The sequence below is a fragment of the Staurois parvus genome, unplaced genomic scaffold (assembly GCF_062004578.1).
Source record: "Staurois parvus isolate SC_StPar_1 unplaced genomic scaffold, SC_StPar_1.0 ptg000562l, whole genome shotgun sequence".
NCBI lineage: Eukaryota > Metazoa > Chordata > Amphibia > Anura > Ranidae > Staurois > Staurois parvus.
Genome location: NW_028318358.1, coordinates 13,468,864 through 13,483,318, shown reverse-complemented (window position 1 = coordinate 13,483,318; position 14,455 = coordinate 13,468,864). Strand labels below are relative to the sequence as shown.

The window sequence follows — 14,455 nt, the reverse complement described above, 5'->3', positions numbered from 1 at the left end:
GAACATCCAGTGATGTACTGATTAGGCACAAGATGGCAGTATCTCAGCAGCAGAATCCTGTACAGGCTCAAAACGGACACCATATGTAATGTAATGCAAGGCAAAGCATGGGCCCACTAAGTACATGCAATTGCCTGCTATAATGCTGTTCCTAGAGCCGTTACCAGAGTACTATAACCGCTGTCCCGATAAATGGAAACATCCCCATGGATGACGTCACGATGTTCCCATTCATCATGACAGCGGTTATAGTATATACACCTACTGAACGTGAGTGCATTTCTTATGTTTAATTGATGCATACGTTTTTAATGAGGAATACGGCTGACACCAAGAGGTTTATCAGGAGGGAGCATACTTTGGAGTCCTCATTCAGCAAGCTGATCGGAGTCCAAATGGGACCAAAATGCAGTTAGACAATAACATTGCGAGGTCACACTGCATGAGGTGAGCAGATCTATGGTGGAGGATGGTTCTTGCATGGGAATTTGTGACAGCTGCATATACTTTTCATTATCCAAAAGGAGGGTTCACAGAAGAACACTATTGATTGGACTTGCGTTTTGGAATGACTTTGGTCGATTTCATACTATTTTTAATTCCTTTTTGTTTTTATTCCTAGATAGATATAGATTTTTTTTCACTTTGCTTTTGATATATAGTCTGCAATTTTTTTTCATGTAGTGCAGCATTTTTTTCACTTTATAATACTATTGGCCCATAAGTATGACTGAGCCTGCTCAGAGGCCAGGAGAGTTCGGGTGAAAGATGTGAAGAAGGCTGAGATGCAGGAGCCTAGAAAGGGGAACCAGGGGGAATGGGCCTACCTACAGGCTGGAACTTGGACAGGAGGATTGCTCAGCCTCACTGGCCCCAAGAGTGAGTACCACCTGTGGAGCCAGGAAAGGAGCCAGCCCAGCAGAAGGCAGCTACTTGCCTACACCAGCTCACAGGAAAGAGACTGAGTAATCCTACACCCCCTGGGCCAGTTAAGGGGGAAAGAGCATGCTGGTGGGAAACCTGATTCGCTCCTTACCCAGGACTGTTTCATCTTAAAGTGCCAGGCACTGGATCCCCTTGCCAGGAATTCCTCCAGACAGCTGTATAGAGAAGATCTGGGGTTTGGGGTGGTACACTGGGAAAGCCTGGAGAGTTCTCAATGAAACCCTTCTAAGGATTTGTATTTAGTCAGTCCTTGGGACAGCTTGTGAGGGAACAGGCTGGCATTCCCTGCGCAAAGTGTCACTACGGCGCTAAGTGCATGGCACTTTAAACACAGCACTTTGACTAAGGCAAGTACAAACATTCGTGCTCCACCCAAAGTAGTCTGCAAGTGCTATTCCCTCTTTCCATCAGCCTTCCTTTGTTATATCTCCTCTCTCCAGCATGCTCTTGCTAACTTTGTTGCTATAATGCCCTCTCTTCTCAAGCTTTTTTTTTTTTTTTTTTTAACCCCTCCTCCCCACCCCACAACCTGTACATTTCATCCTCACTTCTGCTCTCTCAATATCATTGCGCTTATCTCCTGCTTTCTTGGGCCACACAATATCACCACTACAAAATCACTGTGGCATTTGCCCTCATATAAATCCCCCTCCCACCTCACCTCCCTCACCCTCCTATTACTACTAACTTCCAGGGACATCGCCCCAAACCCTGGCCCTGCACCATCAAACTCCAACCCACAGAAGCAGCAGCCTCCCCTTTCTGGCCGCAGCCGCAACCCTCACTCATCTCAATTTCCCTGCTTCCACGTGCTGGCCCCTCCATCTTTTGTGCCCTCTGGAATGCCCTCTCAGCCTCTAACAAACTTTCTACTATCAATGACCTCTTCCTCTCCCACGCTTTCAACCCACTTGCTATCACTGAAACCTGGCTCCAGGATTCCGACTGTCTCCTCTCACTCTCCCATGGTGGCCTCCTCTGACTCCACCCCCTTTTTATCCACTGGGTCTGGGCAAGCGAGTCCAGACTTCTTCTTTCCCCACAAAGTACGTTCCAGATTCTTCCTGCCCCTCTGTCTCTGTCCCTCTGCTCTTTTTGAAGTGCACTATATTGTCTCTTTTCTCCTGTTTTTTGTCTGAGGATCGCAGTCATCAACCAACCCCCTGGGCCCAGTTTCAGGCTTACTTGATGACACTTCAGCATGGCTACTGTACTTTCTCTCCTCTGAGGTGCCTGCCATCATCCTCAGTGACTTTACCATCCCAGTCAATGTTCACACCTCTGCCACCTCTCAACTACTCAACCTAACTTCCACTTTTAACCTAAAACAATGGACGCAATCCACCACCCACTCCAATGGCAACACCCTCGACCTTGTGTTCTCCCACCTGTGCACTCCCTGTAACCTCTAAATCCCCTTTCCTCTCTCTGATTACAACTTTATCAGCTTCACTCTCCCTGCCTCCTACCTCCCATGCCTCTAACCAGCAAACGGTTACCTGTAGAAACCTCCACCACCTCAGCCCTGACCTTCACTCTGCTATTGAGCCCTTCTATGATAAAATTGCACACCCAGAACTGGCCACATCTGCCTACAACTATCCATCATCCTCCCTGCATGCTCTTGCTCCACTCTCCAAGTAGAACCAGGCCTTGTCTGTCACAACCTTGGCAAACGGATGACACCAGAAGTCTCAAGAGAGACAGCCGCACTCTTGAGCGAGCATGGCATAAAACTAAATCCCTGAAAGACTTTACCCTCTACAAATCCGCTCTTCTCAAATACAACTCCAGCCTCCATGCTGCTAAGCAAACTTACTACAACACTCTCTCATCAAGACCCTCTCATCCTATCCTCGTCAACTCTTTTCTACCCTTAATGGTAGGTTCTGTCCTTGGGCCTCTCCTTTTCGCTCTCTACACCTCCTTCCTGGGCCAACTGATAACCTCCCATGGCTTCCAATACCACCTCTATGCTGATGACACCCAGATCTATCTCTCCACTCCCCAGCTCACCCCCTCTATGTCCTTGTGTAGCACAAATCTACTAAGCGACATAGCATGGATGTCACACCACTACCTTTAAACTCAATCTTTCCAAAACCGAGCTTGTAATATTTCCTCCCCCCCCGATCCCCCACTCACGACTTTACCATTAAGCTCAACATCACAACCATTGGTCCTTCCCCTCATGCCAGGGTGCTAGGCGTAATCCTAGACTCTGACCTCTCCTTTGGGCCCCACATCCAATCACTGGCTAAATCCTGCCGCATCAACCTCCGGAACATTTTCAAAATCTGCCCCTTTCTGACCAATGACACCACAAAACAACTTATCCACTCCTTGGTTTTATCCCACCTTGATTACTGCAACTCCCTCCTCACTGGTCTACCGTTACACAAGCTATCCCCCCTTCAGTCTATTATGATGCTGCTGCTAGACTCATACACCTTACCAACAGATCAGGGACTGCTGCCTCTCTGCCAATCCCTTCACTAGCTTCCACTAACCCAGCGTATAAAATTCAAAATACTAGCCATAGCTTACAAAGCCATCCACAACACTGCCCCTAGCTACATCGCCAACCTCATCCACAGATATCGCCCACTCCGCTCCTCCCAATATAACTTCCTCTCTAGCTCCCTTATCACCTCCTCCCATGCTCGCCTCCAGGACTTCTCCAGAGCCTCTCCCATCCTCAAACTCCCTACCACAGTATGTCCGGTCAGCCCACACCCTGTCTGCCTTTAGGCGATCTTTGAAAACTCACTTCTTCAGGGAAGCCTACCCTACCTCCACCTAAGAACTGTACATGAATCTCCTCCACCAGATCGTCCCCCCGCAGCCATCACCTTTTGTATCACCTCCCTTCCTTTTAGATTGTAAGCTCCCCAAGCAGGGCCCTCATATGCCTTCTGTACTGAAATGTATTGTAATTGTACTGTCCCCCTTATATTGTAAAGCGCTGCACAAACTGTTGGCGCTATATAAATCCTGTATAATACTAATAATATAGTTGCTAAGCAGTTTATCCTCAGTTTGCAGTTCCCTTGGGCATCCAAGTTATTAACCCCTTAATAAAATCCCAAAAAAACAAAACCAGCTCAAGGACTGTTTTACTGTATCTGGAATGCAAATCTGTGGAACATGCTTGTTGCCTGGCCGTGCAAGACTATGGAGTACCCAGATCTTCAGCAGCCCCTAAGGGGAATAGTGCTACACTAGCATAGCCACCATCAGTGCACCTTGACAGTATAGCCTTAGCAGTTTATAGATCAGATCTTTCTGCTCACTGTTGCACTTCAGGTGGTATTATTGTTTATGCTGATCTGGACGCCAAATTCCAAACTTTGCCTCCTATTGTACATTTATAATCTTACATGCCAGTTACTGTCAATACTATGTTCAAACCATTTTATGCTTGCCTGATTACCGAGTTATTGAGTTACTTTTGCTATCTGGCTTGTGCCTGTTTTCTCTGATATAGCACTGGTTACTAAACATTATTTCAATGGGGTTTTGTGGTACTGTATGTGTATTCACTGATCGGTCTCCAATGACTGTCGGTCACTGGCTTTCTGTTCTGCCCCTCCAGCGCTCACAGAAGTGCCAGACTGTGCAGGGGTTGGGAACGGCTGGCTCAGGCTCTCAGCAGTGCGCTCAGAGGTTGGCATCTGAGGGATCCCAACATTGTCGGAATTGCTGCAAAGCCTGGACAGGCTCCGTGATGTCAGTTGGCAGACCTTAGTGCACTCCTTTGACCTAGAAGAGAATTATGGCCAAAAGAACTTTGACCATACTTCTCGTTTACTTGGCAATATTTTTACATGTATTTGTTTTTCTGCATTCTCTCTCAAGGCCTCTGTGACTGGGAATGGAGGAGTCCCTGTAATTCTGAAGAAAGCAATGGCTGAGGTGACCTATAGCAGCCTTTGTCTCCCTGATGATATAAATGGCAGAGCAATGGAGCACGTTCCAAATTACCTGTACAGGGATGATGGCATGAAGATCTGGGAAGCTGTTGAAAGGTAAAGATCTTCCATATTCAGAGAGACAAAATAAACATGGGGGTGTCTAAGCGAAACTTTAGGTAAACCGCTAAATACATAAATGAAATGCTTATATGGGAGCGGTTTTAACCACTTCCCGTCCGGCCCATGTATATAAAAGGCCGGACGGTGGCATTGCAGGGGCGGGTTGCTGTTCATAAACAGCACCCGCCATTTTGGACTGTGCGTGCTCCCTGGGAACACCTATCGCTGTATGGGACCTCTGTGTGAGGTCCCAATCAAGTGATCGCTGACTGGCCAGTGATCACATGAATAGGAGTAAGCAAGATGTCACTTCTGACATTGCTTACTTCGTGTGAAATCTGTGAATGATCAGAGATCACATGGTACAAGGCTATTCACAACAGCCTTGTACCATGTGACAAGCTGTGACCAATCACAGCTCACACAGTATTGCTCAATGGTTGCAAGAATGCAGCCAGATGAGAAATTATTGCTTTTACAGCCTTTATGGGTGTAAAAGCAAGCAGTGCTAGGGTGACAGTATGTTAAAAAAAACAAATATAAAAAAAATTAACACCAAAACTTATAATTTTTCAAAAACTTTAAACTAATTATCATTATTATTTTTTTTTTTGACTAAAGATAACTGAATACATTTTGGCCAAGAGTTATGAAGAAATGATTTATTTGCAAAATGTTAAAATAAAAAATCCCAGTGGTGAATAAATGCCACCAAAATAAAGTATCTGTCTCAAAACAATGCAAAAAATTCATATGGGTACAGTGTTGCATGACTGCGCAATTGTCATTCAAAGTGTGACAGTGCTGAAAGCTGAAAATTGGCCTGGACAGGAAGGGTGTAAGTGTCTGGACATGAAGTGGTTAAATGGCACTGTATTTTTGTCCATCCAGTCCTGAAGTTTAGAGAGCTTTGTCCCACTGCAGTCCTGTCTGGCAGGACAGAAAACGGACTTTTTTGCTTCAGTTAAGTCTTGTCCCAGCTTATGACTGGACGTTGAACAGAAAAGCAGCAGACTGATGAGCTCACCTGTCACTTTGCACTCCTCTTTCTGTCATTATCTTTACTATTAGTATGTTCTATAACGCATAGGCCTTGTGGTACAAATAACTGGCTCCTTATGCTGCCTCTCCTAACCTCAGTCTAAGCTCTGCTGTACAATGACATTTAAGGGCTGCAACTAGCTCAAAATCGGGTACTTGCACTGCGTGTAATAAAAGAGATGAATGCAGAATTGTATTCTTTAAAAAAGCATCAGTTTAAACATGAAACTTTTTTTTTTTTTTTTAGCTTTGTGTCCAACATCATTAATTACTATTATACAAGTGATGTGATGGTCAAGGAAGACCCTGAACTTCAGGCCTGGGTAGCTGAGATCTTCATGGAAGGATTCCTGAATAATAAGTCTTCAGGTACATCTCCACTCTGGTGTTCTTTACCCTTGGTTCACACCTATGCGTTCTTTACCCTTGGTTCACACCTATGCGTGTTGCGCTTTATTCATTTTTCTGGCATGTTTTGCAGTGCATTTCTGAATACACGTTTTTGATGCATTTTATGTTTTTGGGGAAGTTTGTTGCAATACCTGTGTTTTTGGTTGAATAGAACAGCATCAAAAACAAACTGTTGCAGGGAAAAAGTCCCTGACCCTTCCAAAAACACACTGGCTAAATCACACAGATGTGAATGTGAACCATAGGAAATAATGTTAAATGGACTTGTGCGTTTTCCAGTGCATTTCCCGGTTTGCAAAAACGCACAAGTGTAAACCTAGCATAAGTCAGTGCTGAAAACTAAAAGACACCTAATTCAAAAATGTTTTCTTAACATGATTTCTATATTGTGTCCATGTAAAAATCCGGTATACACACCCATTCAGGTACCTCTGTGATTGTGGTTTAAACTGGGCCTCTTTTGCTACCTCAAATGCTAGAGTACTGGGGAATGTTCATATAGTGAATTGTCCATCACTTACACTATTTTCATTATTTTAAATTGGTAGGCTGTTTTCTTGTTTACCTCTTGCAATGTAGCACATACTGTGGCTGCTGGTGAAGAGAAGTGGAACATTAACACACATAAAACAATGTTTTTTAGAATTTTTGACACTAAAGCCTCATTATTTTTTTTTCTTAAACATTCAACGTTGTAATACTCACATTAAAGCAGGTTCAAGTAAACTAAAGACAAGTTTTTTTTTTTTTACTTTTTCCCACATCTTGTTTAGAAATCTACCCAATAGTTATATCCTTACTCTAATTTCCTGTCCCATAGCCAAAACAGGAAGTGAGGGGAAATTCAGAGTGAGGGAAACCCGGGATGTCATCATAACTTGTCTTCATTGGAAACTTTCCCCTCTATTACTGTTCTGGTGATAACCCAAAATGTGGGTTTCGCTTTCACTCCTGCTAACAAAATAGAGAGGGCAAATCTCCTTAACAGAGTAAAAAAACAGAATGGAGAGGGATTAGAATAATTGTCAGATTTGTGCTATCTAAAACAAAAAAGGTTTTGTTTCATACTTTAGGAAATGGTGCTGTGCAATATCTTTATGTTGTATATGGAAGCAAACATGTAATGTGTTAGTCATATTGATTTGTGGCAAATGCATGTAAACTGATGTTTAACTGAACCTGTGACCAGCCTACTCAGGTATTTATATATTGATAACAAGCGGCAAATGGACTTTAAAAATTAGGTTTAGCTGCACGCACTGTGCAACCGTTCATCTTCAAATTTCACAGCAGAAAGCAGAAGTACGGTACTGCAGTTGATCAAATGGTTCTTTTAGCAGCTCAGTTCACTCTGCTACCCCTTTAAAAGTGACTCGTCAACAGCTTCACCCCTTGTTCCCCCTCCCAGCTGTGTCTTAGCAGCCTTTTATTATTTAATGTAAATGTAGCACCCTCTTCGTGCAGCTAGAGGGAGCTAGACCCTAATGGTTAGTCATGAGCTGGTTAGCAGCTCAGTTTTGATAACCAGAGGGGTCAAATTGTGATCAGGGCTGAGAGACTCTGCAGGCTAGCCCCTCTGGAATTTCCCACTGCTCTGAGGCTTTTGGAGGAGGGCCCTGAAGGCAGTGGTGGATCTGAGGAGTGGCTGGCTGCACTCGAGGGACTTCGAGCCCCTTGCCATGCCTTCTATTGGGGATTGGCTGGACTCCCTTAAAAGTGTAACTGCCTGCTTAGTAGCAGGAGTCAGGTGGAGGGAGAGGGGTGAGGCTGAAGGAGGAAGGCTGCCAGGAAGCCTAGTGAAATGGGACCTGCCTGGAGCTGGAGAGGAGGATTTCCCACCAGCGCTATGGTGGGAAACCAGATTAGCCCCTACTAGTGACTGTACCTCATTTAAAGGAACAGGAGCCAGGTCCCCTGCTCAGGAAGAGTCTCCTGATTGCTGGGTGAAGAGGAGTTCATCTAGGGTCTGGGGTGGTACAACTAGGCGCTGCTGGCTAGCACAACAGAGGCTGCATCAGAGGCGAGAAGTTTGTGAATAGTTCAGGAAGTTGTCCTCGCATAGGGTAAGGGGGGTATAGGATGCCCAAAGGAACCCATATCTAAGTTCCAATCCCATCAGTAAAATAACAAAATAAATGCTCAAGGACTGATTTCTGTCTCTGGATGAAGCTTGTGTGGAAAATGCTGAATGACTGGCTGTGCCAAACTATAGGGTGACCCAAATTCATCAGCAATCCCAAAGAGGGTTGTGCTGCATAAACACAAAGCAAGTGGTCTGTCGTTCCTGTGAGTTCTCAATGTGTTCCAGTTTCTTCCTACAGATCAAGAGGATAACTGGGGTGAGTAGTGCCAAAACTTTTTTTTGTTTTGGATTAAGCAAGGATTAAAACACCCTGACAAGTGTTTGTTTGTGTTTTTTTTTTTTTTGGCCTCCGTATCCATCTGAGATTTCCCTTTCTGTCCCTAAAGAGAAGAGCACCCCCTTCATACAGTCGTGTTCACTGAAAGACTTACCCTCACCTCTTGTTCTTGTGACAATTTTGGATATACTTTTACTTTCTGTCTCAGTAACAATGATCACCAGGACAAACAAAAAGGGAGAATCTTTTTAGCGGGGACACAGACGGCAATAAAACCTTGGCAGAGGTTCTAAAGCTACTCATAGATGGGTCATGTTTTGATCAGCCAGCAGGCTGTTCTACGGGGGAAAAAAGAATGGATTCCCCCTTCCACAGAAGTAAGGTGGATGTCGGCATCCTCCACTCTGTGCTATTGTAATCTGACAGCGTAGACTTCTCCCTTGTCAGAATACACTGAACAGCACTGATCAAATTAAAAATTTCCAGCATTCCTCTGACAGAAGTTGATCGTTACATCAACTGCTATTAAGTGTGCCATAGATGGATCAAAATTCAGTTGGTCCCTACTGAACCAGCCAAATTTCACTCCATCTATGGGCAGCTTGACTATTCACATTTGCCATTGCACACGCTAAATTGTCATCTAAATGTCTCCTTGCCTCTCCTGCCACTGCATACTGCTTGTGAGTGGGGCTTGTGAGCAAGCATGCATGAGTGCCCCCATAGCAACTGGCTTGCTGGGGGGCATTCAACGGGGGGGGGGGGGGGTGGCCAGTAGCACCAGCAGGGGACCCAAGAAAAGGAGGATCAGGGCTGCTCCATGCAAAACTATTGCACAGAACAGGTAAGTATAACATGTTTATTTTAAAACAAATTACCTCTACAGTCACTTTAAAGTGTGTGCCTGACTGACTGGTAGATTGGAACCGTAATTCAGGAAGTCAGTCTCTCAACCTTTTTAGCACAGAGGAACCCCTGCCAATAATTATATCTACAGTTCATGGTACTGTATATTAGTGTGGTGGTCATTGGAAGAATAATCCTCACATTGGTGTTCATTGGAAAGATTCCCCTCTTACAATCATTGTTGTCAGTGGTTGCGTATCTGAGAAGCAGAAATTGCTCATTGTTCAAGGAACCCCTGGCAACCTCAGAGGAACCCTGATTGGTCAATACTGTCTATAGCAGACTTTCTCAGTCTACTGAAATTGAGTGGGTTATGCAGCAGTCTGTGGGGCATCTTCAGACATTCCTTTGTGACTGTTCTGGGAGGGTTAACCAAATCAAGTTAGAAAAGCTTTATTATAAATGCTATTATTTCCCCTGAGATGTTAGTGTTCACTATTCCTTGTGCCATTGCCTAAACAGGAACAACTGTTTCTACAGCATTTCCATTTAGAGGCAAATCCTATGCCTGCAAACTATTGAAAGCTTGTCAGATCATGCATGCACATGTATATAAAATGTGCCATAGACTTCCGAGAACAATTACATGTTAAATTGGCAGAGGAAATCACTTTCTACTAAAACGTGGTTCTCTTTTATGACAGAAGTCCCATCTTTCTTGGCAACCAAAGATTCTGTTATCAAATACCTGACAATGGTGATCTTCAGATGTTCTGCTCAGCATGCAGCTGTCAATACTGCTCAGGTGAGTATAATAGTACTGGTACTCTCCTTATGTACCGGTGATTCTGGGTTGGTAATTTGCCTACACAATAAGTTTAGCAAGTTACAAGCATTTGGAGGCGGCATGCTGAGGGGTTCTGAGGCAATCTGCGGGGGGGGGGGGGGGTAAAGATATGCAAAGGGGTATGACGTTATATGGCTGTTACAGAACCACACCCATTTTAAATGCCCCACCCCCAGTTAAGATACATGCTCTGCCTACAATGGCTGACAGGACACTTGGCAAACAAAAAGGGGTCCCTGAAAACTTTTTGGGAAAGTTGACCTGTATGCAGGATGGGGGCCATTGCGGAACATGTGAAAGGGTCCCACTGTGTGCTTTTAATAAAGGACTTGACAAATGTTTTTATATACTTTTCACACTTTCTTTGATAGAGTAGGGTTAATACGTACCTCATACTCATTCAAATATGGGGAGGGGACTGGGATCTGGGGGCCAACTTGTTAAAGGGAGCATCCAGATTCTGAGGAGTCACACCCCCCCCCCTCCGCATCCCAACAACCACCAGGGCTGTGGGGAAGAGGCCCTTATCCTCAACATGGAAACAAGGTGCCTGGGGAGGGGGGGTAGACCATCTTCCCCAAAGCACTCTTCCATTTTGAGGGCATGTGGCCTGGTTCAGAGGGAGGCACTCATCCCCTTCCTTTCCCCTTCCTTTCCTGGCCTGCTGGGCTGCATCCTTGGATAAGGGTCTTGGGATTTTGAAGAGGACCCCACGCTTTTTTTTTTTTCATTTCTTTTTGAACAAAATTTCGAAAACTCAAACTGCAAAATTTTGAATCAAGTTGAAGAGGGAAAAATATCCAAAAACTAAAAAAATAAACAAATCCCAAAAAACAAATCTTCACTTAATGAATGTAAATGAAACAAATTTTCCAGCGTGCACATGTCTACCTCAAACGTACTCTTCTCATGTCCCCTGCCAGCACTCCTCCCTCCTCCCTTTGAAGTGCCCCCATAGCAAGCCGCTTGCTGGGGATACACTTGTGTGGGCTCGATACAGATCTGCACTGCCTGCGTCCATAGACAACATAGCCCCACCCCCTACATAGGATTTGACAGTGGCCTCCTGCTTCCTCCGCAAAGCCTGTGAGAATAGGGAGAGAGGACAGAACTGCTGCTGACAGGTACAGCACTGGACTGAGTTAGAACTCCAATACAGGGAATGCATTATGGATATAAATTCTAGGGTATGTTTCCTCAAACTCATTAGAACTTAACTGGAAAAGTTCCTTGGGTAAGCTACAGTTGAATGTGACTAACAGCTACTAGCTATACCATGACCTGGGTAAAGGAGAGCCTTCACAGACACTTTATGCATATTTGCTTTGGGACATTGACCCAAAACATTTACCCAAAAAAAAATAATTCTGGAAATGTTAGTTGCCTGGCTGTCACTTTGTTTCAACACATTTACTAGGGGCAAATAGTGCACTTTTGCAAGTGCACTTGCATCCATTTTCCCCAGAGCTTAGTGAATGTGGTGAAGCTTTACTTTGTTAACCACTTGCCGACCGCATATAGCCAAATGACGGCTTCACCGTGACCAGCTAGTTCTGGGAGGATGTCATGACGTCCTCCCAGAACGTGCCCTCACGGGGGCACGCACCCAGCAATCTCCGTGAACGTTGTGTCCTACGGACACAGCTGATCACGTGATGTGGTAAAAGGCCAATCACAGCAGCCTTTTACCACGTGATCAGCCGTGTCCAATGACACTGCAGATCACCTTTAAATGCAGTTGCCGGGTTTCTGCTGCACTTTCCTCACACTGTCACAGCATGAGTAAAGTACTTCCGAGAACCAGCAATTGTTAGAGCATGGATCGGCACTGATCATCAGGGCACTGATGATCAGAGCCCTGATCAGTGCTGCCTATCAGTGCAGCCTCATCAACGCACATCAGTGAAGGAGAAAAATGACCTATTTGAAAAAATGTCTGTTTCTATTATAAAATTTTGCAAAATTTAAATAAATCTAATATAAAACACCCAGCGGTGTGTAAATACTACCAAAAGAAAGCTTTGTGTGAAAAATTATAAAAATTGAATATGGGTATAGCATTGCATGACTGTGCAATTGTCATTCAAAGTGCTACAGCACTGAAAGGTGAAAATTGGCTTGGGACCAAAGGGGGTATAAGTGCCTGGTAGGTAAGTGGTTAAGAATACCCAATCTGGTACATGGAAAACCAACCTCACAGCATTTTGCTTGAACATAATTGGATGATAGAAACCAGCAGTGCTTCACCACATTCACTAAGCTCTGGGGAGACTGAGTACAACTGCACGTGCAAAGTGATAGTCTATTTGCCTTGAGTAAATACAGCCCTTCAAGACTCTGCGTCCTTAATAACTGATGGCTCGTCAGCGTGATTACACACCCTCTTCCCGACAACCCAGGGGACCGCACATCCTTTTTAAAACCTTTTTTGGCATGGGGTTCCCCTTACCCTTAAAATCTGTTCCAGACCCAAAGGGCTTACTATGAAATGGGGGGGGGGGGACCCCACGTGCAGTTTTTTTAATGCTGGCATTCTTTTGTTGACATTCAGCTGTAAGTGGGGAATACCGCTGACAGCTGGTGAGTCATCGGTTAAGGATAAGGCAGCCACCCGCTCCTTAACAACCTGCTATTCACAGAAACACTAGCGCAAAAACTGAAACACGCCGGCAAAAAAAGCTGCAATTGAGTGCTTTTTATCCAATGTCTTTTTTTTTTAAGCTCCTAGTGTGCATGGAGCCTCAGTCACTTTCTTAGAACGTGTGCAGATAGGGACTCCTCACTATCCTTCTTATAATTGTTATTGGTGAATTGATCAAAACGTATTGAAGCCAAAGGGTCAGGCAACATTCATAAACAATGGCAACTCCCATGTTTAGTGTACAGGTTGTGGAATCCTAACCTATAATTTTTTTATTTGCGTTTGCCTCCTCTGCAGTTTGACTTCTATTCCTGGATGCCTAATGGCCCGGCCACCATGAAAAGCCCCCCACCCAGCACCAAAGGTGTCACTACAATGGAGACTATTTTGGAGGCATTGCCGGATGTAAGCAGTACAACCGGTGGCATAAATTCTGTGTGGGTTCTCAGCAATGAGCCCATGGATAAGGTGAGTGCCTGGAAGTAGTGGGAAGTAATACACAAATATGCCCTGGGCCTAAAAACTGTAGAACTATGTCAAATAGAACCTGACAATCAAATGCATTTCCAGGGTCTGCTACAGCATGTGGTCATTATTTAATACTGAACAGATGAATTTAAAAAAGGAGACCTTGCTATGATTTTCTTTTCAGAGGCGTCTAGGATATTACCCTGATGAACGTTTTACAGAGAAGACCCCACAAGAGTTCATTAAGAAGTTCCAGTATCAACTGTCTGAGATCTCCAAATGCATCCAGGAGAGAAACAAGACTATGCATCTTCCCTATATCTATCTGGATCCAAGTGAGATAGAAAACAGTGTCTCCATTTAATAGTAATGATGGATATACTGGCTGATTTTGCTCTTCAGTTTTTTCAGTGCTTTGTATCTTTACTGTCCATGTGTTACGGTATCATAGCAAATTAAGAGAATGTGAACAAAATCTTTACAGAAATAAAGGCTTTCTCAGGGAATATCTTTATGTAAATATATTTACCATCTCTTTGCTGTTTTGTTAAAATGGTCCATTAATCAATCAATATAAAGCTATATTAAAAATCCTGCCAAGATGAATACAAAAAAGGATTAGATGCTTTACTTTTCCAAAGAAAATCATGTTTTGGGTTCACTCAACTACTGCTTTCATAAAAAAGGGGCTTAAGCATCAGTTTAGGTTGGTTAATCCTTTTTAGCAGGGATTTGGCTTTAGTTAAAGTGGTAGTAAACTCTTTATACTTTTACCTACAAGATTATAATAAAGCTTACCTGTAGGTAAAATGAATCTCCTAAATGTGCACTGTTTAGGAGATATTCACTCTTTTGAGAGTTG

The 14,455-nt window shown here is 44.1% G+C and overlaps 1 protein-coding gene across 1 annotated transcript in view; it reads left to right on the top strand.

The window, feature by feature from the left end:
- The window catches only part of LOC149450863 (hydroperoxide isomerase ALOXE3-like), a 61,219-nt gene extending 47,074 nt beyond the window's left edge, over window positions 1-14,145 (top strand). The window contains exons 10-14 of the mRNA XM_089691362.1: window positions 4,804-4,973; window positions 6,268-6,389; window positions 10,342-10,442; window positions 13,423-13,593; window positions 13,778-14,145. Coding sequence (XP_089547488.1) covers window positions 4,804-4,973; window positions 6,268-6,389; window positions 10,342-10,442; window positions 13,423-13,593; window positions 13,778-13,957 — 744 coding nt within the window. The 3' untranslated portion in view covers window positions 13,958-14,145. The remainder of the gene's footprint in view (window positions 1-4,803; window positions 4,974-6,267; window positions 6,390-10,341; window positions 10,443-13,422; window positions 13,594-13,777) is intronic.
- The last annotated feature ends 310 nt before the right edge of the window (window positions 14,146-14,455 follow it).